Consider the following 24,259-nt stretch of genomic DNA (forward strand, 5'->3'; position numbering starts at 1 on the left):
GTCCTCTGGTCTGAAGAAACAAAAATAGAACTGTTTGGCCATAATGACCATAGTTATGGTTGGAGGGAAAAGGGGGAGGCTTGCAAGCCGAAGAACAGCATCCCATCTGTGAAGCACGGCGGTGGCAGCATCATGTTGTGGGGGTGCTTTGCTGCAGGAGGGACTGGTGCACTTCACAAAATAGATGGCATCATGAGGGAGGATAATTATGTGGATATATTGAAGCAACATCTCAAGACATCAGTCAGGAAGTTAAAGCTTGGTCTCCCAAATGGACAATGACCGCAAGCATACTTCCAAAGTTGTGGCAAAATGGCTTAAGGACAACAAAGTCAGGGTATTGGAGTGGCCATCACAAAGCCCTGACCTCAATCCTATAGAAAATTTGCGGGAGATCTGAAAAAGCGTGTGCGAGCAAGGAGGCCTACAAACCTGACTGGTACACCAGCTCTGTCAGGAGGAAGGGGCCAAAATTTCCCCAACTTATTGTGGGAAGCTTGTGGAAGGCTACCCGACACGTTTGACCCAAGTTAAACAATTTAAAGTTAATGCTACCAAATACTAATTGAGTGTATGTAAACCTCTGACCCACTGGGAATGTGATAAAGAAATAAAATCTGAAATAAATCATTCTGTTTACTATTATTCTAACATTTCACATTCTTAAAATAAACAGGGAATAAAACAGGGAATTTTTACTAGGATTAAATGTCAGGAATTGTGAAAAACTGAGTTTAAATGTATTTGGCTAAGGTGTATGTAAACTTCCGACTTCAACTGTGTGTGTGTATTTGCAAGATTTTCTAAAAACCTGTTTTTGCTTTGTAATTATGGGCTTTTGTGTGTAGTTTGATGAGGGGGAAAAAAACATTTTAATACATTTTATAATGAGGCTGTAACTCTCAAAATGTGGAAAAGTGTCTGAAAACTTTCCGACTGCATTGTATGTGATAAGGTCACACAGAGGGCCAGAGGTAATTACAGACACATGTGACAATCTGAAGTAGCCAAAAGGGCCACTAGATGTGATAGATTACATAAAATGCCTTGAAAGATACCAACAAACTGGTAGTTTACTGGTAAAATTAGAACGTTTCCAGGAATATACCCTCCCTTTGCAACCTCATTTCCTCCGAAAGGACCTCAAAAGGAGAAAAATTACTTTACAAAAAGGTGCCTTAAAACCTTTACTTAATACCCATCCCGGATCCGGGATCCTCCTCATCAAAAAAGCTGACCAGCATAGCCTAGCCTAACGGGACAGGGATACCATATAAAATAATTTTCATGAAATCACAAGTCCAATACAGCAAATGAAAGATAAACATCTTGTGAATCCAGCCATCATTTCCGATTTTTAAAATGTTTTACAGCGAAAACACTATGTATTTCTATTAGCTAACCACAATAGCCAAACACACAACCGCATATTTTCACCATGTTTCCACCGCATAGGTAGCTTTCACAAAACCAACAAAATAGAGATAAAATTAGTCACTAACCAAGAAACAACTTCATCAGATGACAGTTTTATAACATGTTATACAATACATTTATGTTTTGTTCGAAAATGTGCATATTTAGCGCTGCAATCGTGGTTATACATTGTGAATACGTAGCAACATTTTCGCCGGATTGTCCGGAGATATTTTGGACACTCACCTAATCTGACCAAAGAACTCATCATAAACTTTACATAAAAATACTTGTTGTATGGCAAATGAAAGGTACACTGGTTCTTAATGCAACCGCTGTGTTAGATTTAAAAAAATAACTTTACCATAACATACAGCTTGCGTAATTGTGAGACAGCACTCACCAACACGGCGGAGAATAGGAGTCAACATTTTACACAGAAATACGAAATAACATCATAAATGTTTTCTTACTTTTGCTGAGCTTCCATCAGAATGTTGTACAAGGAGTCATTGTTCCAGAATAAATCGTTGTTTGGTTTTAGAATGTCCCATTTCTTCTGTCGAATTCGCGCCACAATGCTAGCCAAGGTTACTAACATTCCCATCCTCTCTTGACGCAAAGAACGGAAAACTCAAAGTCCCAATAAACGTTGAATAAACTGATAAAACTTGGTTGAGAAAACCTACTTTATGATGTTATTATCATATGTATCAAATAAAATCAGAGCCGGAAATATTCGCCGTGTAAACCGAACTCTTTTCAGAAGGCAATGTCGAGCTCCGCCTTGCGCCTTCGAAGACAAAGAAAATTCCAGACCTGTCACTCCAAAAGCTCTTGTTCGACCTCAGATCAAGCTAGACACCCCATTCCACCTTCCACAACCTGTTGACATCTATAGGCATCTATAGGCCTGTTGATAAATATAAGGCAATTGAATAGGCAGGCCCTGAAACAGAGCCTCGTTTTCAGATTTTTCACTACCTGTATGGAAGTTTGCTTCAAAATGAGTTATGTTTTACTCGCAGATATAATTCAAACAGTTTTAGAAACTTGAGTGTTTTCTATCCAATAGTAATAATAATATGCATATCGTATGATCTAGAATAGAGTACGAGGCCGTTTAAATTGGGCACGATTTTTTCCAAAGTGAAAACAGTGCCCCCCCTCCCCTATTGACAAGAAGTTCTGAACGTGACGCAACAATTCAATGATGTTGCCAATTATCTATGTCAGGCAGACCCTGAGTGTATCTTGAGCTGGTGTAAACCTCATAATTTCTGTGCAAGTCCAGATATGAGGTTCACTCTGTCTGTGTACTGTGTAACCTTGTGTGAAGTCAATCTTGCTCTCTGTGTAATTTGCTGCCACATTACGCTGCATTTTCTCCACAGTTGACCTGGAGCATATGAGGACAGTGAAGGCTGACAAGCACCAGCGTTTCTGCCAAGACAACAGCCTCATCAGTCAGTTCGTATCAGCCAAGACTGGAGACTCAGTGAGTCAGTTTACCCAGTAAATTACATCAAATTGACGCACACACACCAACAAAACAACAAAAAACGACCACTGAAAAACTTTGCTGTGATGATGACTAACAAAATTGATGCGGTGCAATATTTATTTGCGCACATTGCAAGCATATTCTGTATTCCTGCTCATCGCTCTTTCCTTTTGCCACCCTGCCTTCCCTTCAGGTGTTCCTGGCATTCCAGAGAGTGGCTGCAGAGATTCTGGGGGTGAAGCTCAACAAAGCAGAGATGGAGCAGTCCCAGGTGAGTCTTCATGAGACCTTTCTCTTGCGTTTCCCAGAGAGAATTATATAGCAGCCCCTCGAGTCATGTCGCCATTTTTTGGATGGTTTCTTATAACCACACGCCTGTACACAAGGTCAAACAGATTGTGCCAGGTCACGAGTTCACCGCACACTGTCTAGGACTCTTGTTACTCCTGTGATGCTGTACCTGTGACTGACACGGTCCATCTGTAAATACAGCCATGTTGTTGAAGTTAGAGCCCAATAGTGCGTGAAGCGAGAGGTCAAGAGGTTGGCAGTATAGGGTTGGAAGGTTTGGCTGCATCTCCTGATTTATTGTGTTTCTCTCCCGCCGATGTGAGCTGAACGGGGCTCGGCCTCTATCGACCAGCCAGACCAGGTGGCCCTGTCACTGGTGGCCGCGGTGGGATTACGCACGGCATCTCTCCCAGAGGCATTCATCCTGGCTGTGAAATGACTGGCTGGTGCCGCGCTGGCTAGAGAGCGGCTGATGAGGCTGACTCAATGGGGAGGTCAGTACCCCCAGAGAAGGGAGAGCACCAAGGGAGCGAAGGCTAGGAGACGACTATCAAACACACTTCTGCCCCTTCTGCTGTTAACAGACGGAGGCTAATAAATGTGTCCGTCTCCACTGCCCTCCGTCACCTCCCATGGAAGCTGCCTCAATAAACCCAAGTGCTTTAATCCAAGCTAAACAAGCTGGATGAGTGGTCTGATCTGTCAGTCAAGACGCCTATCACAGAAACATAATCTATGATGTCCATGTCTCGCTCCAGGAATGCATGTTCTCTGGGGATTTATTTTCTAGATAGGGTTGAAGTCGGAAGTTTACATACACTTAGGTTGGCGTCATTAAAACTCCCTTTTCAACCACTCCACACATTTATTGTCAACAAACTCTGACACAAGTCATTTTCCCAACAATTGTTAACAGACAGATTATTTCACTTATAATTCACTGTATCACAATTCCAGTGGGTCAGAAGTTTACATACACTAAGTTGACTGTACCTTTAAACAGCTTGGAAAATTCCAGAAAATGTCATGGCTTTAGAATTTTTACTAGGATTAAATGTCAGGAATTGTGAAAAACTGAGTTTAAATGTATTTGGCTGAGATGTATGTAAACTGCCGACTTCAACTGTAACATAAGTGGAGTGAAGACTGTCCCACTTCAGTGGTGTATGTTCATGTTCGATAGAGAATGATTTCGGTTTGGGGTACGACTTTGAGGTCACAATAGTTGAAGGCCTCAACATTCACTGGATCAGCTGTCGGGTTTAGAGATCTGTACAGGCGGGTTAGGGCCCCTGGCAAGATCTTATTGGCTGGGAGCCCACTCCATCATTGCCCCCTGTCTGGAAGATCAGATACTGGGGCTGCTGATTACTCACAGGGTCCGACGCCAGGCATTGGCAGCTCGTTAATCAACCAACCAACCAGGGCCTGGGTTTCAACCACGATGTCTGGTCTTTGCTCCCCAATCCAGGTCTGAGTTCTGCGTTTGAACTAAGTTCAGAACCTGCCCTGTAACTGGTACTCAATATCCAGGGCCCGTATTCATAAAGCGTCCGAGTTTTGCCTTTTAGATCATAATGAATTTGACGGGAGGGAACTGATCCTAGATCTGAAACTTTTTTTTTAATACAAGCCCAGATGAGCTCAGTTGTAAGATCAGTTCTGACAGGGTTAGCTGTAAGATCACTTTCACTCAGAGACATCAACAAGTCAAGAATAGGGAAAGGTGCTAGCTATACCTTTCCTCATTGAAGAAGTAACGGTTGATTTTTAAAACTTCACATGGTAAAATGTTAGTGGAAGAGGAGCCGAGGACGCACACATTTTTGTGTGCAGACTAACGGCTTAAACTTAAAGAAAGTTTAAAAAAAGTCTCACTCGCTACAATACTCCCAAATCTTTATTGAATGGATAAACCAATATTTGACACACACAATTCATATCTGCCTGGGAGTATTATAGAATAGGGAGTGTTCTTCATTTGTAAATGACAATGTTTCACAAATGTATTTTGGTCGTGGACATTTTCCTGTGTAAACCCCGGTTGCTTCTCATTTGTTTATTCTCCTGTTCAATCCATTTCTCAAGTTTCTTTTTCATTTTTCTCACTGTCACATCCACGACCCTGTCTTCACCTTTCCCCATCCTGCATTCTAACCAACTGTACCTCCTGTCTGCATCTTTGTTTTCCTCTCCCTTTTTTATCGCTTTATCCTGATTTCTCTCTCTCTTTCTTTCTCTTTTCCTCTTTCTTTCTCTCTCTCTCTTTCTCTTTTCCTCTTTCTTTCTCCTTTCTCTCTCTTTCTCTCTCTTTTTATCTTTCTCCTTTCTTTCTCTCTTTATCTTTCTTTCTCTCTCTTTCTCTCTCTTTCTCTTTTCCTCTTTCTTTCTCTCTCTCTCTTTCTCTTTTCCTCTTTCTTTCTCCTTTCTCTCTCTTTCTCTCTCTTTTTATCTTTCTCCTTTCTTTCTCTCTTTATCTTTCTTTCTCTCTCTTTCTCTCTCTTTTTATCTTTCTTTCTCTCTCTTTCTCCTCTCTTTCTCTTTCTCTCTCTTTTCCTCTTTCTTTCTCTCTCTCTCTTTCTCTTTTTCTCTCTCTCTCTTTCTCTCGCTTTTTCTCTTTCTCCTTTACTCTTTCTCTTTTTATTTCTCTCCTTTTTCTCTCTTTTTCTCTTTCTCCCTTTCTCTTTCTCCTTTCTCTTTTTATTTCACTCTTTCTCTATCTTTCTCTTTTTCTTTCTCCTTTTCTTTTTCTCTCTCTATCACTTTTTTGTTCTCCTTTTAATTCTCTTTTCCCTTTTTCTTTCTTTCTCCTTCTCCCTTTCTCTCTCTTTCTCCTTCTCTCTTTCTCTCTTTCTCCTTCTCTCTTTCTCTCTTTCTCTCACTTTTTCTCTTTCTCCTTCTCTCTCTCTCTTTCTCTCTCTTTCCTTTTCTCTCTTTCTCTCTCTTTTTATCTCTTTCTCCTTCTCTCTTTCTCTTTCTTTTTATTTCTTTCTCTTTTCTCTCTTCCTCTCTTTCCTTTTCTCTCTTTCTCTCTTTCTCTTTCTTTCTCTCTCTTTTTATCTCTTTCTCTTTTTCTCTTTCTCTTTCTTTTTATTTCTTTCTCTTTTCCCTTTTTCTCTCTTTCTCTCTCTTTCCCCTTTCTCTTTCTCTCTTTCTCCTTCTCTCTTTCTCTCTCTTTCTCTCTTTCTCTCTCTTTCTCTCTCACTTCTCTTTCTCTCTCTTTCTCTTTCCTTTTCTCTCTTTCTCTCTCTTTTTATCTCTTTCTCCTTCTCTCTTTCTCTTTCTCCTTTTATTTTTCTCTTTCTCTTTCTCTCTCTTTCTCTTTTTCTTTCTTTCTCTTTTTTTTCTCCCTTCTTTCTTTCTCCTTGTCTCTTTCTCGTTCTCTTTTTCTCTCTTTCTCGTTCTCCTTTCTCTTTTTATTTCTCTTTTTCTCTCTCTTACTTTCTCTCTCTCTTTCTCCTTCTCTCTCTCTCTATTTCTTTCTCTTTTCCCTTTTTCTCTTTTTCTCTTTCTCCCTTTCTCTTTCTCTCTCTCTTTTTATCTTTCTCCCTTTTTCTCTCTCTCTTTTTATCTTTCTCCCTTTCTCTTCTTCTTTCTCTTTTTTATTTCTTTCTCCTTTCTCTTTTTATTTCTCCCTTTTTCTCTCTCTTTCTCCTTTTCTCTTTCTCTCTCTCTTTTTTTATCTTTCTCCCTTTCTCTTTCTCTCTCTCTTTATCTTTCTCCCTTTCTCTTTCTCTTTCTCTCTATCACTTTTTTGTTCTCCTTTTATTTCTCTTTTCCCTTTTTCTTTCTTTCTCCTTCTCTCTTTCTCTCTTTCTCTCTCTTTCTCTCTCACTTTTTCTCTTTCTCCTTCTCTCTCTCTCTTTCTCTCTCTTTCTTTCTCTCTCTTTTTATCTCTTTATCTTTCTCCTTCTCTCTTTCTCTTTCTTTTTATTTCTTTCTCTTTTCCCTTTTCTCTCTTTCTCTCTCTTTCCCCTTTCTCTTTTTCTCTTTCTTTCTTTCTCTCTTTCTTTCTCTTTTTCTCCTTCTTTCTCCATTACTCTTTCTCCTTTTTATTTCTCTCTTTCTCTCTTTTTATTTCTCTCTTTCTCTTTCTCCTTTTATTTTTCTCTTTCTTTCTTTCTCTTTCTCTTTATTTTTCCCTTTTTCTTTCTTTCTCCTTTTATTTTTCTCTTTCTCTCTCTCTTTCTCCTTCTCTCGTTCTCTTTTTCTCTCGTTCTCGTTCTCTTTTTCTCTCTTTCTCGTTCTCCTTTCTCTTTTTATTTCTCTTTTTCTCTCGCTTACTTTCTCTCTCTTTCTCCTTCTCTCTCTCTCTCTATTTCTTTCCCTTTTTCTCTTTTTATCTTTCTCCCTTTCTCTTTCTCTCTCTCTTTTTATCTTTCTCCCTTTCTCTTTCTCTCTCTCTTTTTATCTTTCTCCCTTTCTCTTTCTTCTTTCTCTTTTTTATTTCTTTCTCCTTTCTCTTTTTATTTCTCCCTTTTTCTCTCTCTTTCTCCTTTTCTCTTTCTCTTTCTCTCTCTCTTTTTATCTTTCGCCCTTTCTCTTTCTCTCTCTATCACTTTTTTGTTCTCCTTTTATTTCTCTTTTCCCTTTTTCTTTCTTTCTCCTTCTCTCTTTCTCTCTTTCTCTCTCTTTCTCTCTCACTTTTTCTCTTTCTCCTTCTCTCTCTCTATTTCTCTCTCTTTCTTTCTCTCTCTTTTTATCTCTTTATCTTTCTCCTTCTCTCTTTCTCTTTCTTTTTATTTCTTTCTCTTTTCCCTTTTCTCTCTTTCTCTCTCTTTCCCCTTTCTCTTTTTCTCTTTCTTTTTATTTCTTTCTCTTTTCCCTTTTTCTCTCTTTCTCTCTCTTTCCCCTTTCTCTTTTTCTCCTTCTTTCTCCATTACTCTTTCTCCTTTTCTCTTTCTTTCTTTCTTTCTCTTTTTATTTTTATTTCTCTCTTTCTCTCTCTTTTTATTTCTCTCTTTCTCTTTCTCCTTTTATTTTTCTCTTTCTCTTTTTCTTTCTTTCTCTTTTTTTCTCCCTTTTTCTTTCTTTCTCTTTCTCTTTCTTTTTATTTCTTTCTCTTTTCCCTTTTCTCTCTTTCTCTCTCTTTCCCCTTTCTCTTTTTCTCTTTCTTTCTTTCTCTCTTTCTCTTTCTCTTTTTCTCCTTCTTTCTCCATTACTCTTTCTCCTTTTCTCTTTCTTTCTCTTTCTTTCTCTTTTTCTTTTTATTTCTCTCTTTCTGTCTTTTTATTTCTCTCTTTCTCTTTCTCCTTTTATTTTTCTCTTTCTTTCTTTCTCTTTCTCTTTATTTTTCCCTTTTTCTTTCTTTCTCCTTTTATTTTTCTCTTTCTCTCTCTCTTTCTCCTTCTCTCGTTCTCTTTTTCTCTCGTTCTCGTTCTCTTTTTCTCTCGTTCTCGTTCTCTTTTTCTCTCTTTCTCGTTCTCCTTTCTCTTTTTATTTCTCTTTTTCTCTCGCTTACTTTCTCTCTCTTTCTCCTTCTCTCTCTCTCTCTATTTCTTTCCCTTTTTCTCTTTTTATCTTTCTCCCTTTCTCTTTCTCTCTCTCTTTTTATCTTTCTCCCTTTCTCTTTCTCTCTCTCTTTTTATCTTTCTCCCTTTCTCTTTCTTCTTTCTCTTTTTTATTTCTTTCTCCTTTCTCTTTATTTCTCCCTTTTTCTCTCTCTTTCTCCTTTTCTCTTTCTCTTTCTCTCTCTCTTTTTATCTTTCGCCCTTTCTCTTTCTCTCTCTATCACTTTTTTGTTCTCCTTTTATTTCTCTTTTCCCTTTTTCTTTCTTTCTCCTTCTCTCTTTCTCTCTTTCTCTCTCTTTCTCTCTCACTTTTTCTCTTTCTCCTTCTCTCTCTCTATTTCTCTCTCTTTCTTTCTCTCTCTTTTTATCTCTTTATCTTTCTCCTTCTCTCTTTCTCTTTCTTTTTATTTCTTTCTCTTTTCCCTTTTCTCTCTTTCTCTCTCTTTCCCCTTTCTCTTTTTCTCTTTCTTTCTTTCTCTCTTTCTCTTTCTTTTTATTTCTTTCTCTTTTCCCTTTTTCTCTCTTTCTCTCTCTTTCCCCTTTCTCTTTTTCTCCTTCTTTCTCCATTACTCTTTCTCCTTTTCTCTTTCTTTCTTTCTTTCTCTTTTTATTTTTATTTCTCTCTTTCTCTCTCTTTTTATTTCTCTCTTTCTCTTTCTCCTTTTATTTTTCTCTTTCTCTTTTTCTTTCTTTCTCTTTTTTTCTCCCTTTTTCTTTCTTTCTCTTTCTCTTTCTTTTTATTTCTTTCTCTTTTCCCTTTTCTCTCTTTCTCTCTCTTTCCCCTTTCTCTTTTTCTCTTTCTTTCTTTCTCTCTTTCTCTTTCTCTTTTTCTCCTTCTTTCTCCATTACTCTTTCTCCTTTTCTCTTTCTTTCTCTTTCTTTCTCTTTTTCTTTTTATTTCTCTCTTTCTGTCTTTTTATTTCTCTCTTTCTCTTTCTCCTTTTATTTTTCTCTTTCTTTCTTTCTCTTTCTCTTTATTTTTCCCTTTTTCTTTCTTTCTCCTTTTATTTTTCTCTTTCTCTCTCTCTTTCTCCTTCTCTCGTTCTCTTTTTCTCTCGTTCTCGTTCTCTTTTTCTCTCGTTCTCGTTCTCTTTTTCTCTCTTTCTCGTTCTCCTTTCTCTTTTTATTTCTCTTTTTCTCTCGCTTACTTTCTCTCTCTTTCTCCTTCTCTCTCTCTCTCTATTTCTTTCCCTTTTTCTCTTTTTATCTTTCTCCCTTTCTCTTTCTCTCTCTCTTTTTATCTTTCTCCCTTTCTCTTTCTCTCTCTCTTTTTATCTTTCTCCCTTTCTCTTTCTTCTTTCTCTTTTTTATTTCTTTCTCCTTTCTCTTTATTTCTCCCTTTTTCTCTCTCTTTCTCCTTTTCTCTTTCTCTTTCTCTCTCTCTTTTTATCTTTCGCCCTTTCTCTTTCTCTCTCTATCACTTTTTTGTTCTCCTTTTATTTCTCTTTTCCCTTTTTCTTTCTTTCTCCTTCTCCCTTTCTCTCTCTTTCTCCTTCTCTCTTTCTCTCTTTCTCCTTCTCTCTTTCTCCTTCTCTCTTTCTCTCACTTTTTCTCTTTCTCCTTCTCTCTTTCTCTTTCTTTTTATTTCTTTCTCTTTTCTCTCTTCCTCTTTCCTTTTCTCTCTTTCTCTCTTTCTCTTTCTTTCTCTCTCTTTTTATCTCTTTCTCTTTTTCTCTTTCTCTTTCTTTTTATTTCTTTCTCTTTTCCCTTTTTCTCTCTTTCTCTCTCTTTCCCCTTTCTCTTTTTCTCCTTCTTTCTCCATTACTCTTTCTCCTTTTCTCTTTCTTTCTTTCTTTCTCTTTTTATTTTTATTTCTCTCTTTCTCTCTCTTTTTATTTCTCTCTTTCTCTTTCTCCTTTTATTTTTCTCTTTCTCTTTTTCTTTCTTTCTCTTTTTTTCTCCCTTTTTCTTTCTTTCTCCTTGTCTCTTTCTCTCTCTCTTTCTCGTTCTCTTTTTCTCTCTTTCTCGTTCTCCTCTCTTTTTATTTCTCTTTTTCTCTCTCTTACTTTCTCTCTCTCTTTCTCCTTCTCTCTCTCTCTATTTCTTTCTCTTTTCCCTTTTTCTCTTTATCTTTCTCCCCTTCTCTTTCTCTCTCTCTTTTTATCTTTCTCCCTTTTTCTCTCTGTCTTTTTATCTTTCTCCCTTTCTCTTCTTCTTTCTCTTTTTTATTTCTTTCTCCTTTCTCTTTTTATTTCTCCCTTTTTCTCTCTCTTTCTCCTTTTCTCTTTCTCTTTCTCTCTCTCTTATCTTTCGCCCTTTCTCTTTCTCTCTCTCTTTTTATCTTTCTCCCTTTGTCTTTCTCTCTCTATCACTTTTTTGTTCTCCTTTTATTTCTCTTTTCCCTTTTTCTTTCTTTCTCTTTCTCTCTTTCTCTCTTTCTCTCTCAATTTTTCTCTTTCTCCTTCTCTCTCTCTCTTTCTCTCTCTGTCTTTCTATCTCTTTTTATCTCTATCTTTCTCCTTCTCTCTTTCTCTTTCTTTTTATTTCTTTCTCTTTTCCCCTTTCTCTTTTTCTCTTTCTTTCTTTCTCTCTCTCTTTCTCTCTTTCTCTTTCTCTTTTTCTCCTTCTTTCTCCATTACTCTTTCTCCTTTTCTCTTTCTTTCTCTTTTTCTTTTTCTTTTTCTTTCTCTCTTTCTCTCTTTTTATTTCTCTCTTTCTCTTTCTCCTTTTATTTTCTCTTTCTTTCTTTCTTTCTCCTTCTCTCGTTCTCTTTTTCTCTCTTTCTCGTTCTCTTTTTCTCTCTTTCTCGTTCTCCTTTCTCTTTTTATTTCTCTTTTTCTCTCTCTTACTTTCTCTCTCTTTCTCCTTCTCTCTCTCTCTATTTCTTTCCCTTTTTCTCTTTTTCTCTTTCTCCCTTTCTCTTTCTCTCTCTCTTTTTATCTTTCTCTCTTTCTCTCTCTCTTTTTATCTTTCTCCCTTTCTCTTTCTCTCTCTTTATCTTTCTCCCTTTCTCTTTCTCTCTCTTATCTTTCTCCCTTTCTCTTTCTTCTTTCTCTTTTTTATTTATTTTTCTTTTTATTTCTCTTTCTCTCTTTTTATTTCTCTCTTTCTCTTTCTCCTTTTATTTTTTCTCTTTCTTTCTTTCTCTTTCTCTTTATTTTTCCCTTTTTCTTTCTTTCTCCTTCTCTCGTTCTCTTTTTCTCTCTTTCTCGTTCTCCTTTCTCTTTTTATTTCTCTTTCTCTCTCTTACTTTCTCTCTCTTTCTCCTTCTCTCTCTCTCTATTTCTTTCCCTTTTTCTCTTTTTATCTTTCTCCCTTTCTCTTTCTCTCTCTCTTTTTATCTTTCTCCCTTTCTCTTTCTCTCTCTCTTTTTATCTTTCTCCCTTTCTCTTTCTCTCTCTTTTTATCTTTCTCCCTTTCTCTTTCTCTCTCTCTTTTTATCTTTCTCCCTTTCTCTTTCTCTCTCTCTTTTTATCTTTCTCCCTTTCTCTTTCTCTCTCTTTATCTTTCTCCCTTTCTCTTTCTCCTTTCTCTTTTTATTTCTCCCTTTTTCTCTCTCTTTCTCCTTTTCTCTCTCTCTTTCTCCTTTTCTCTTTCTCTCTCTCTTTTTATCTTTCTCTTTCTCCTTTTATTTTTCTCTTTCTTTCTTTCTCTTTTTATTTTTCCCTTTTTCTTTCTTTCTCCTTGTCTCTTTCTCTCTCTCTTTCTCCTTCTCTCATTCTCTTTTTCTCTCTTTCTCGTTCTCCTTTCTCTTTTTCTCTTTCTTACTTTCTCTCTCTCTTTCTCCTCTCTCTCTCTCTCTATTTCTTTCTCTTTTCCCTTTTTCTTTCTTTCTCCTTCTCCCTTTCTCTCTTTTTCTCCTTCTCTCTTTCTCTCTTTCTCTCTCTTTCTCTTTCTGTCTTTCTCTCTCTTTCTCTCTTTTTATCTCTTTATCTTTCTCCTTCTCTCTTTCTCTTTCTTTTTATTTCTTTCTCTTTTCCCTTTTCTCTCTTTCTCTCTCTTTCCCCTTTCACTTTTTCTCTTTCTTTCTCTCTCTCTTTCTCTCTTTCTCTTTCTCCTTTTCTCTTTCTTTCTCTTTCTTTCTCTTTTTCTTTTTATTTCTCTCTTTCTCTCTTTTTATTTCTCTCTTTCTCTTTCTCCTTTTATTTTTCTCTTTCTTTCTTTCTCTTTCTCTTTTTCTTTCTTTCTCTTTTTCTTTTTCCCTTTTTCTTTCTTTCTCCTTGTCTCTTTCTCTCTCTCTCTTTCTCCTTCTCTCGTTCTCTTTTTCTCTCGTTCTCGTTCTCTTTTTCTCTCTTTCTCGTTCTCCTTTCTCTTTTTATTTCTCTTTTTCTCTCTCTTACTTTCTCTCTCTTTCTCCTTCTCTCTCTCTCTATTTCTTTCCCTTTTTCTCTTTTTATCTTTCTCCCTTTTTCTTTCTCTCTCTCTTTTTATCTTTCTCCCTTTCTCTTTCTCTCTCTTTATCTTTCTCCCTTTCTCTTTCTTCTTTCTCTTTTTTATTTCTTTCTCCTTTCTCTTTTTATTTCTCCCTTTTTCTCTCTCTTTCTCTTTCTCCTTTTATTTTTCTCTTTCTTGCTTTCTCTTTCTCTTTTTCTTTCTTTCTCTTTTTATTTTTCCCTTTTTCTTTCTTTCTCCTTGTCTCTTTCTCTCTCTTTCTCCTTCTCTCGTTCTCTTTTTCTCTCTTTCTCGTTCTCCTTTCTCTTTTTATTTCTCTTTTTCTCTCTCTTACTTTCTCTCTCTCTTTCTCCTTCTCTCTCTCTATTTCTTTCTCTTTTCCCTTTTTCTCTTTTTATCTTTCTCTCTCTCTTTTTATCTTTCTCCCTTTCTCTTTCTCTCTCTCTTTTTATCTTTCTCCCTTTCTCTTTCTCTCTCTATCACTTTTTTGTTCTCCTTTTATTTCTCTTTTCCCTTTTTCTTTCATCTCCTTCTCCCTTTCTCTCTCTTTCTCCTTCTCTCTTTCTCTCTTTCTCTTTCTCTCTTTCTCCTTCTCTCTCCCTCTTTCTCTCTCCTTTTCTCTCTTTCTCTCTTTTTCTTTCTCTCTTTTTATCTCTTTCTCCTTTTCTCTTCTTTCTTTTTATTTCTTTCTCTTTTCTCTCTTTCTCTCTTTCCTTTTCTCTCTTTCTCTCTTTCTCTTTCTTTCTCTCTCTTTTTATCTCTTTCTCTTTTTCTCTTCTTTCTTTTTATTTCTTTCTCTTTTCCCTTTTTCTCTCTTTCTCTCTCTTTCCCCTTTCTCTTTTTCTCTTTCTTTCTTTCTCTTTTTTTTTTCTCCTTCTTTCTCCATTACTCTTTCTCCTTTTCTCTTTCTTTCTCTTTCTTTCTTTTTCTTTTTCTTTTTCTCTCGTTCTCGTTCTCTTTTTCTCTCTTTCTCGTTCTCCTTTCTCTTTTTATTTCTCTTTTTCTCTCTCTTACTTTCTCTCTCTTTCTCCTTCTCTCTCTCTCTATTTCTTTCTCTTTTCCCTTTTTCTCTTTATCTTTCTCCCTTTCTCTTTCTCTCTCTTTTTCTCTTTCTCCCTTTTTCTCTCTCTTACTCTCTTTCTCCTTCTCTCTCTCTATTTCTTTCCCTTTTTCTCTTTTTATCTTTCTCCCTTTCTCTTTCTCTCTCTCTTTTTATCTTTCTCCCTTTCTCTTTCTCTCTCTCTTTTTATCTTTCTCTCTTTCTCTCTCTCTTTTTATCTTTCTCCCTTTCTCTTTCTCTCTCTTTTTATCTTTCTCCCTTTCTCTTTCTTCTTTCTCTCTTTCTCCCTCTCTATCCTTTTCTCATTCTCTTTTTATTCCTCCATTTCTCTTTCTCTCTTTCTTTCTCTTTCTCCTTCTTTTTCTCTCTTTCTTTCTCTTTCTCCTTCTTTTTCTCTCTTTCTTTCTCTTTCTCCTTCTTTTTCTCTCTTTCTCTCTCTTTCTCCCTTTTCTCCCTTTTTTCTCTTTCTCTTTCTCCTTTTCTCTTTCCCTTTTTCATCTTTCTCTCTCTTTCTCCTTCTCTCTTTCTCCCTTTCTCTTTTTCATCTTTCTCTCTCTTTCTCCTTTTCTCTTTCTTTCTTTCTCTTTCTCCTTTTTTCTCTTTCTTTCTCCCTTTCTCTTTTTCTCTCGTTCTTTTTTCTCTTTTCTCTCTCTTTCTCTCTCTTTATACTTTTCTCGTTCTCTTTTTATTTCTCTCTTTCTCCCTCTATCCTTTTCTCATTCTCTTTTTATTCCTCCCTTTCTCTTTTTCTCTCTCTTTCTCCCTTTCTCTTTTTCTCTTTCTTTCTCTTTCTCCCTTTCTCCTTCTCTCTTTCTCCTTTTCTCTTTCTTTCTCTCTCTTTCTTTCTTTCTCTCTCTCCTTTTTCTCTTTATTTCTCTCTTTCTCCCTCTATCCTTTTCTCGTTCTCTTTTTATTCTTCTCTTTCTTATTTCTTTCTCTTTCTCCCTCTCTATCCTTTTCTCATTCTCTTTTTATTCTTCCTTTTCTCTTTTTCTCTCTTTCATCTTTCTCTCTCGTTCTCCTTCTCCCTTTCTCCCTTTCTCTTTTTCTCTTTCTTTCTCTTTCTCCCTTTCTCCTTCTCTCTTTCTCCTTTTCTCTTTCTTTCTCTCTCTTTCTTTCTTTCTCTCTCTCCTTTTTCTCTTTATTTCTCTCTTTCTCCCTCTATCCTTTTCTCGTTCTCTTTTTATTCTTCTCTTTCTTATTTCTTTCTCTTTCTCCCTCTCTATCCTTTTCTCATTCTCTTTTTATTCTTCCTTTTCTCTTTTTCTCTCTTTCATCTTTCTCTCTCGTTCTCCTTCTCTCTTTCTCCCTTTCTCTTTCTTTCTCCTTTTCTCTCTCTTTCTCCTTCTCTTTCTTTTTTCTCTCTTTCTCTCTCTTCTCCTTCTCTTTCTCTCTCTTTCTCCTTTTCTCTTTCTTTCTCTCTTTCTTTTTCACTTTCTTTCTTTTCCTCTTCTCCCCGCCTGGTTTTGTCTCCTTCCATCTCTCCGTTGGTGTGTGTGCTGCTCAGAGGATCGTGAAAGCTGAGCTGGTGGACTACCATCAGGACGAAGTCCCCGTTAGACAGGAGACCAATCAGAGCAAAATCTGTTCGGTTCAGTAGTTGGAAGTATGTCAACACACAGTCGCACACAGATATATTTTTCTCCTGAAATATACTGTATCTATTAGTACCTGGTACAAAACCGCAAGACCCCTTACGAAGTGGTTGTGGTAGAGGTCGTCGTTGTATTTTAATTGTGGGAATTAAAGTGGAACTGACAGCGTTTTAGCAACATGAAGTCTTATTCAAATATTTGTCTGTACACCCCCAGGTGTATAGAGAAGCGAGCACTTAGATATGGTCATTTTCATGTTTTCGTATTTTCAAAGAATGTTTGAGAATACTGTAGCTCTGAATGGCAAGGGCACAACGTTCTGTGTAGAGTCCAGTCCTGGATAAGAATGACATGTTTTTATTCGGTTTTATTTACTGCAGTGTCTATAAATTGTCCAAAGGCACGGCCGCCTACCCACTCTATATTGCTATAGAATTTTCACAAATGCCTTTAAGGTATTTTAGCTTGCTAAGTAAATAGCTACATAAATGGATATGTTAGCCTATTAGACATGTTATGACTGACTTGTGATGATTGCCCTTGCTAGTTTGATTGTATTGATATTACCAGCCTTAGTTACATTCGTCCGTTTTTGTCTAAAACATTGAGTCATTGAAACTGAAACAGTGCATCCCAAAGGGCTGGAGGCAGCAAAACATTTACCAGGCCAGCTGTGATTTACAACCTGATAGCAATAAGTTTTGGTCTATCACGCACTAAATTGCATCCATCTATTCTGCCAACGTTGCCTTACTCTACTTAATGGAATTTCTAGACAAACATAACCTATTTTTAATATAACCTCTTATAAAGGTTTGATATTATGATTGTCTGTTTTCATATCTGCAAAGTAGTTAACGCTGTCAGTTCCACTTTAATTGAGTTATTAGTTAGTTTGATTATTAATGGAGAAAGTCTTTGGTTGGTTTCGACTGGTCCTAACAGTAGTTTGGCCCAAACATTTTGTTGGGAGTAATATATTTTTAAGTCGCGTCATTAAGAGGAAAAAACATGAAATGACACTTGTGTAGAAGCTGTTGCCAGGGATTCCCGACTATTTTAGTGGGCTGCATCAGTATGATCCAGAGAAGTGGGCTTGGCCCCCGGACAGAGCTTGTGTCAGACTGACCTTTGTTTGACCTGTTTCTATGCTTGTGATTGGCGTTGAGCAAAAAGACTTGAGCAGATTCTCCATATTTTATTTTTACCACAACATTCATCCATTAACTTGTATACTTCAGTTGACATGTTTTTCTGAATGCGACAAATGAAATGTATTTGAATTATATAGGTATGGTCTGGGGCCTGGGAAGGGAGACCTGGGGCCTGCTTTGTGATCCATAAATTTCTGGACTATGCAGGAACAAATAGCAAATATTTTGTAGTATCAATTAGGTACATTTAATCTTAAATTGTATATAATTAGTGTTTAAAGGTGCACTTTGCAGAAATCGCTCCATTTCCTGGTTGCTAAAATTCTAATAGTTTACCTAATTTCAGTTTGTGACAAAATAAGATGGTGTAGAGAATCACTGTACCTTCTAAACCGCTGTGAAATATATTTTCCATAACCCTAAGTATTGTTTCAGCTATTTGAAGCTGGTGTACAAAACCGAAAGTAAAAGACACAAAAACTCATTTTAGGAATGGAAGCATAGAAATAGCGCACATAGAACTGATATACCGCTTCTTAGACTTGCTTTCAAGTAGAATGATAGATCATAGATCAACAGTTCTATGTGAATTTGGTCAGGTCGCCCAAAAAGTTACATATTGCCACTTTAAATCAGATGGATTTTCTAGTGTGGTCGCAGCTTTCTCATATTTTGCCTCTGTTTATGTCTTTATGTTCGTGTGTTTCCATAGCGTGTGGTGAAGGCAGACATCGTGAACTACAGTCAAGAACCTGTGGCGAGGACAGTCAACCCCCCGCGCAGCTCCATGTGTGCAGTGCAGTGACCGCCTCTCTCCCCCACCTCCCCTCTTGCTCCTCCACAAACTGACTATAGCAGTGAGGGCTTCTGACCAGCAGGCTGCCCCCAACACACTGGCCCATAGCCAAAGCAGGGGAATTGAGCCAGCTTTTATTCTGCTACACACACACACCTCCTCTCTCTCTCTCAACGCACAAGTCTTTAGAAAGGCTTTATATCAGTATTTCCTTTTTTGAGGGTTTTCAGGGTCATCAGATATTTTAAGATTTGAATGTGAGGATCTCTCTGTATGTACAGTTTGTATATGTAAAGGGACCCTACAGTATATTCATGGCTTCAATACATTTAATCTATTTTCATGAATGGATTTCTTGAGTAGTAATCAGCTTTGGTTGCAGCATACGTCTGTTTTAAATATGAAGTTATGCTGAAAGCAAATGGGCCCTCCACTTTTTCAGCAATATATTTTGAGCAACTGTTATATTCTTTTGTCATTTTTCTTCTTCTACTGTCTTCATTATTCAATTATTCTTCAAAGGACCATTTTTGATTGTGTGTGTGTGTGTATGCATGTATGTATTCAACAAAAATATAAACGCAACATGTAAAGTGTTGGCCCCATGTTTCATGAGCTGAAATTGAAGATCCCAGAAATTGTCCATAGGCACAGAAACGTATTTCTATCAAACGTTGTGCACAAATTTGTTTACATCCCTGTTCGTGAGAATTTCTCCTTTGCCAAGATAGTCCGTCCACCTGACAGGTGTGGCATATCAAGAAGCTGATTAAACGGCATGATCATTACAAAGGTGCACCTGCTGCTGGGGACAATGAAAGGTCACTCTAAAATGTGCACTTTTGTCACACAAAACAATGCAGCAGATGTCTCAAGTTTTGAGGGAAGATGCAATGGGCATGCTGCCTGCAGGAATGTCCACCACAGCTGTTGTCAGATAATTTAACCTCTAACAAGCCTCTACCCCGGATCCGGGAGCACCCCCCACCCCCCCCCCACACTGATTAGCATCGCTAGCATAGCGTCACAATTAAATAGTAGCATCTAAATATCATTAAATCACAAGTCCAAGACACCTAATGAAAGATACAGATCTTGTGAATAAAGTCACCATTTCAGATTTTTTAAATGTTTTACAGGGAAGACAAAATATGTAAATCTATTAGCTAACCATGTTAGCAAAAGACACCCTTTTTCTTTGTCCACCATTTTTTCTCAACACCATTAGCTATCACCAATTCGGCTAAACTAAGATATTGATAGCCACTAACCAAGAAAAAAACTCATCAGATGACAGTCTGATAACATATTTATGGTATAGGATAGGTTTTGTTAGAAAAATGTGCATATTTCAGGTATAAATCATAGTTTGCCATTGCAGCCAGCATCACAAATCTCACCAAAGCTCCTAGAATTACTACAGACAGCAACCTGTATTACCAATTTACTCATAAAACATTTCTTAAAAATACACAGCACATAGCAATGGACAGACACAGATCTTGTGAATTCAGACAACATTTCAGATTTTCTAAGTGTTTTACGGCGAAAACACAATAAATCGTTATATTAGCATACCACATACGCAAACGTTACCCGAGCACTGATTCTAGCCAAAGAGAGCGATATCATATCATCGCCAAAATATATTATTTTTTTCACTAACCTTTTCAGAATTCTTCAGATGACACTCCTGTAACATCATATTACAACATACATATACAGTTTGTTCGAAAATGTGCATATTTAGCCATAAAAAAACGTGGTTATACAATGAAAATAGTAGCAAAACAAGCCTGGAAATGTCGGTCGCCATCTTTGAGTGATCTAGTTTAATCAATAGCTAATCATATACTTGACTAAAAAATACAGGGTTGACAGGAATGGAAAGACAAATTAGTTCTTAATGCAATCGCTGATTTACATTTTTTAAATTATCCTTACTTTTCAATACAGATTGCGCCAAGCGAAGCTATACAAAACAAGATGGCGGCGTAAGCTTTAACATTTTTCGACAGAAACACGATTTATCATCATAAATTGTTCTTACTGTGAGCTGTTCTTCCATCAGAATCTTGGGCAAAGAATCCTTTCTTGGGTCTAATCTTCTTTTGGTCGAAAGATGTCCACTTGTCTGTCGAAATGCCCACTAACGTACGACCGGGAGCCCGAAATGTGCCCAGCGCGTCAAAGTGCACAACAAAGCAATGCCTCAATCGCACTAAAAGGATATAAATTGCTATACAACGGTTCAAATTAACTACCTTATGATGCTGTTAACCTGTCTAGGATGAGGGTGCCGCTAGCGGCACTCCCCCCCCACTGAAAAGGCAGAGCCGCGAAATTCAAAAAAAATATTTTTTTCAAATATTTAACTTTCACACATTAAAGTCCAATACAGCTAATGAAAGACACAGATCTTGTGAATCCAGCCAACATGTCCGATTTTTAAAATGTTTTACAGGGAAGACACAATATGTAAAGATGTACATCTATTACCTAAAAACACATTAGCATAATCCACCATCTTTTATTTGTCCACCAACACCAGTAGCTATCACCAATTCGGCTAAACTAAGATATTTATAGCCCCTAACCAAGAAAAAAACTCATTAGATGACAGTCTGATAACATATTTATGGTATGGGATAGGTTTTGTTAGAAAAATGTGCATATTTCAGGTAGATGGCATAGTTTACAATTGCACCCACCGTCACAAATGGACTAGAATAATTACAATGAGCAACGTGTTTACCTAACTACTAATCATCAAACATTTCGTAAAAATACACAGCATACACTAATCGAAAGACACAGATCCTGTGAATACAGACAATATTTCAGATTTTCTAAGTGTCTTACAGCGAAAACACAATAAATCGTTATATTAGCATAGCACAGGTGCAAACATTACCCCAGCATTAATTCTAGCCAAAGTGAGCGATAACGTCAACATCGCCAAAATATATTATTTTTTTCACTAACCTTCTCAGAATTCTTCAGATGACACCCCTGTAACATCACATTACAACATGCATATAAAGTTTGTTCGAAAACGTGCATATTTAGCCACCAAAATCATGGTTAGACAATGTGAAATGTAGCCCAGCTGGTGAGAAAATGTCCGTGCGCCATATTAGACAGTGATCTACTCTTATACATAAATACTCATAAACGTGACTAAAAAAATGTAGGGTGGACAGGGATTGATAGACAATTTAATTCTTAATACAATCGCGGAATTACATTTTTTAAATTATCCTTACTTTTCAATACAGTTTGCGCCAAGCGACGCTACGTCAAAAAACATGGCGTCCTAAGCCACTAACATTTTTCGACAGAAACACGATTTATCATAATAAATTGTTCCTACTTTGAGCTGTTCTTCCATCAGTATCTTGGGCCAAGGACCCTTTCTTGGGTCTAATCGTCTTTTGGTGGAAAGCTGTCCTCTTGCCATGTGGAAATGCCAACTGCGTTCGGGATGAACTGGAAGCGTGCCCAGCTATTCACAGCGTTTCAGAAATAAATGTCCCAAAATCGCACTAAACGGATATAAATTGCTATAAAACGCTTTAAATTAACTACCTTATGATGTTTTTAACTCCTATAACGAGTCTTAACATGACCGGAGAAAGATTACTCCCAACACTAATGCTTGGAACAGGTGCGGGTCGGTGTCCTCCACGCGCATGACGCACCAAGAAAAGACTTGCTAGCTACAGAGTTTTTTAATTTATAGCGCCTGTGAACGCGCAATCGACCCCATTCAAATCGTCATCACGTAAAGGCATCCAGGGGAAGACGTAAGCAGTGTCCGTATACTCATAGCATTCACAGTGGCCTTTTAACTGACTCCAGATCAGGGGCCAACATTTCTGAAATCTGACTCCATGTCAGGGAAATTGCTGTAGAATGGGCTCTGTTCCACTTAGAGACAACATTTCAACTCCTATAGAAACTATAGACTGTTTTCTATCCAATAATAATAATAATATGCATATTGTACGATCAAGAATTTTGTGGGAAGCCGTTTCAAAAATTACACGATTAGCATAAATAGTGACAACAGCGCCCCCAGCCTCAACAGGTTAACACCTATAACGGGTGAAAACATGACCGGAGAAATATTACTGGCTACACTAATGCTTGGAAAAAGAGCAGGGCGGTGTCCACCGCGCGTCCGGCGCAGCTGGAAAAGAGTTCCTACCTACAGGTTTTTTTCTTTTATAGTGGCTGTGATTGCGCAATCGATACCATTCAAAACGTCATCACGTAAAGGCATCCAGGGGAAGACGTAAGCAGTGTCCGTATCCTCATAGCATTCACAGTGGCCTTTAAACTGACTCCAGATCAGGGGCCAAAATGTGTGAAATCTGACTCCATGTCAGGGAAATTGCTGTAGAATGAGTTCTGTTCCACTCAGAGACAAAATTCCAACGGCTATAGAAACTAGAGAGTGTTTTCTATCCAATAATAGTAATAATATGCATATTGTATGATCAAGAATTGAGTAGGAAGCCGTTTCATCTGTAGAGACAATTATGCTAATTTGAAACAGCACCCCCTATAGGCGCAAGAAGTTAATGTGTATTTCTCTACCATAAGCTGCCTTCAACGTTGTTTTAGAGAATTTGGCAGTAAGTCTAACCGGGCCTCACAACCACAGACCACGTGTAACCACTCCAGCCCAGGACCTCCACACCCAACTTCTTCACCTGCGGGATCGTCTGAGACCAAACACCCAAACAGCTGATGAAACTGAGGATTATTTCTGTCTGTAATAAAGCACTTTTGTGGGGGAAAATGTATTATTATTGGCTGGGCCTATGCCCTCCAAGACCCACCCATGCCTGTGCCCCTGCCCAGTAATGTGAAATCCATAGATTAGGGCCTAATGAATTTATTTCAATTGACTGATTTCCTTATATGAACTGTACCTCAGTAAAATCGTAGAAATTGTTGCGTTTCTATTTTTGTCGACTAGATTTGGCATTTTTAACCTTGACAATGGACATTTAAGTATGTATTGGTGCAGCTTAAAGGTATGACAATTAATATATCTGTATCTTTGTAGCCCTTTTCATCTGTCTGTTGTAGAACAGAAAAGTCTGCAATGAAGAACTGCTTTGACACAAAGTGCTTCGTAGGATCTGCGTTTTTACCAAACAAGGTGAATAATAGCCAACCAACACTCTTAGAAAAAAAGGTTCTAAAAGGGTTCTTTGGCTGTCCCCATGAGAGAGTCCTTTGAAGAACCCTTTTGGGTTCCATGTAGAAAGGGTTCTTCAAAGGGTTCCCCCATGGAGACAGCCAAAGAACCCTTTTTTTCTAAGAGTACATAAATTATAGGCATGTGTTTTGTACGGATACTCATCCCTCAAAACAAGAAAATACATGACAATGTGACATGGTTGGATTTTACTCTGTAAACCATGGCCTTCGCCTTATGTGTGAATTGTCTTTATAAATGATAAATGCATTGCTTTGTGAAAGATCTTATTTTCAATGCTGCTCACATTTCAGTAAGATGTAAGGAGCTTCCCTCATTGGATGGAATAGCCTCTGTACTCCTTATAACTTTTGGTCATGAAAAGAAAATATCTGAAAGTTAAGTATGAAATCATAATGTTATATACTCTGTACACTTAGAAAAGGGTTGTCTAGTAAACATTCAAAAGTAGTACAGACTTTGTATATGAAAAATAAAAATGCCAGTAATTACTGGGCTGCTCGTGTATAGTTTGTGCAACGTTGTGCCTCCTTGGAATTCTGGAAATAAATATTATGTAAATGTGTGTGGTTGTGTGTATACTTCTTTACCTGTGTGTATGTGCGTGCGTGCGGCGCTCGCACTCCTGCATGCACACACACTTGTAATTCCAGCTTAGCCAGGTGTAACAGTGGTAAGTTGTCTGGACTGCTGTTGGGACAGCTTTATGTAGGGCCTAACAGTTTGTGGGCACCGTTATAGTCCAATTATTGTATTGATTTGTGTTGTGTAGTGGCTTTGCTGGTATGCATCCCAATTAAAAAATGTCGAGTTGGCCCCACCAAGGTTAACATCCTAAAATCACTGGTCATAGAGCAACATGTGTGTTTATGCTTTTCATATCTGTCAAACTTCATAGTTTGCAGCTAAAACCATTCGGACTCTACAGATGTTTTTGTAAAAAAGACCTGGCCCCCTCCAATGGTACAACCCAGAAGTCTAACTCAAACACAATGTTTAAAAGCATCCAAATCACGCCAGCGTCATGGTGGGACTCATTGGGTTAAATAGTTGCTATGCCCTCGTAATGGCCGGTGCGCATTTCCATATCATATCAAACTTTATTTGCCACATGCGCCGAATACAACAAGTTTAGACTTTACCGTGAAATGCTTACTTAACCAACAATGCAGTTCAAGAAGAAGAAAATATTTACCAAGTAGGCTACAATAAAAAGTAATAATAAAAAGTAACACAATAAGAATAACGAGGCTATATTCAGGGGGCACCGGTACCGAGTCAGTGTGCAGGGGTACAGGCTAGTTGAGGTGATCTGTACATGTAGGTGGGGGCGAAGTGACTATGCATAGGTAACAAACAAACAGCAAG

At 37.5% G+C, this 24,259-nt stretch overlaps 1 protein-coding gene across 5 annotated transcripts in view; it reads left to right on the top strand.

Moving 5' to 3' along the window:
- LOC129822782 (ras-related protein Rab-28) overlaps positions 1 to 23,456 on the top strand; it is a 40,349-nt gene extending 16,893 nt beyond the window's left edge. Inside the window, exons 5-8 of one of the 5 annotated variants that reach the window (XR_008754525.1) lie at positions 2,811 to 2,914; positions 3,114 to 3,191; positions 3,535 to 3,705; positions 17,575 to 17,663. Coding sequence is in view for 2 of the 5 variants with exons in the window: in XM_055881211.1 (XP_055737186.1) it covers positions 2,811 to 2,914; positions 3,114 to 3,191; positions 15,621 to 15,713 (275 nt within the window). In the remaining 3 variants the exon portion in view is untranslated. Of the gene's footprint in view, positions 1 to 2,810; positions 2,915 to 3,113; positions 3,192 to 3,534; positions 3,706 to 15,620; positions 16,418 to 17,574 lie in introns of those variants that run through there. The other 4 variants (XR_008754529.1, XR_008754528.1, XM_055881211.1 and 1 more) reach the window with 4 other exon arrangements.
- Positions 23,457 to 24,259: the final 803 nt, after the last annotated feature.

This window comes from Salvelinus fontinalis, chromosome 2 (assembly GCF_029448725.1).
Source record: "Salvelinus fontinalis isolate EN_2023a chromosome 2, ASM2944872v1, whole genome shotgun sequence".
Classification (NCBI taxonomy): Eukaryota; Metazoa; Chordata; class Actinopteri; order Salmoniformes; family Salmonidae; genus Salvelinus; species Salvelinus fontinalis.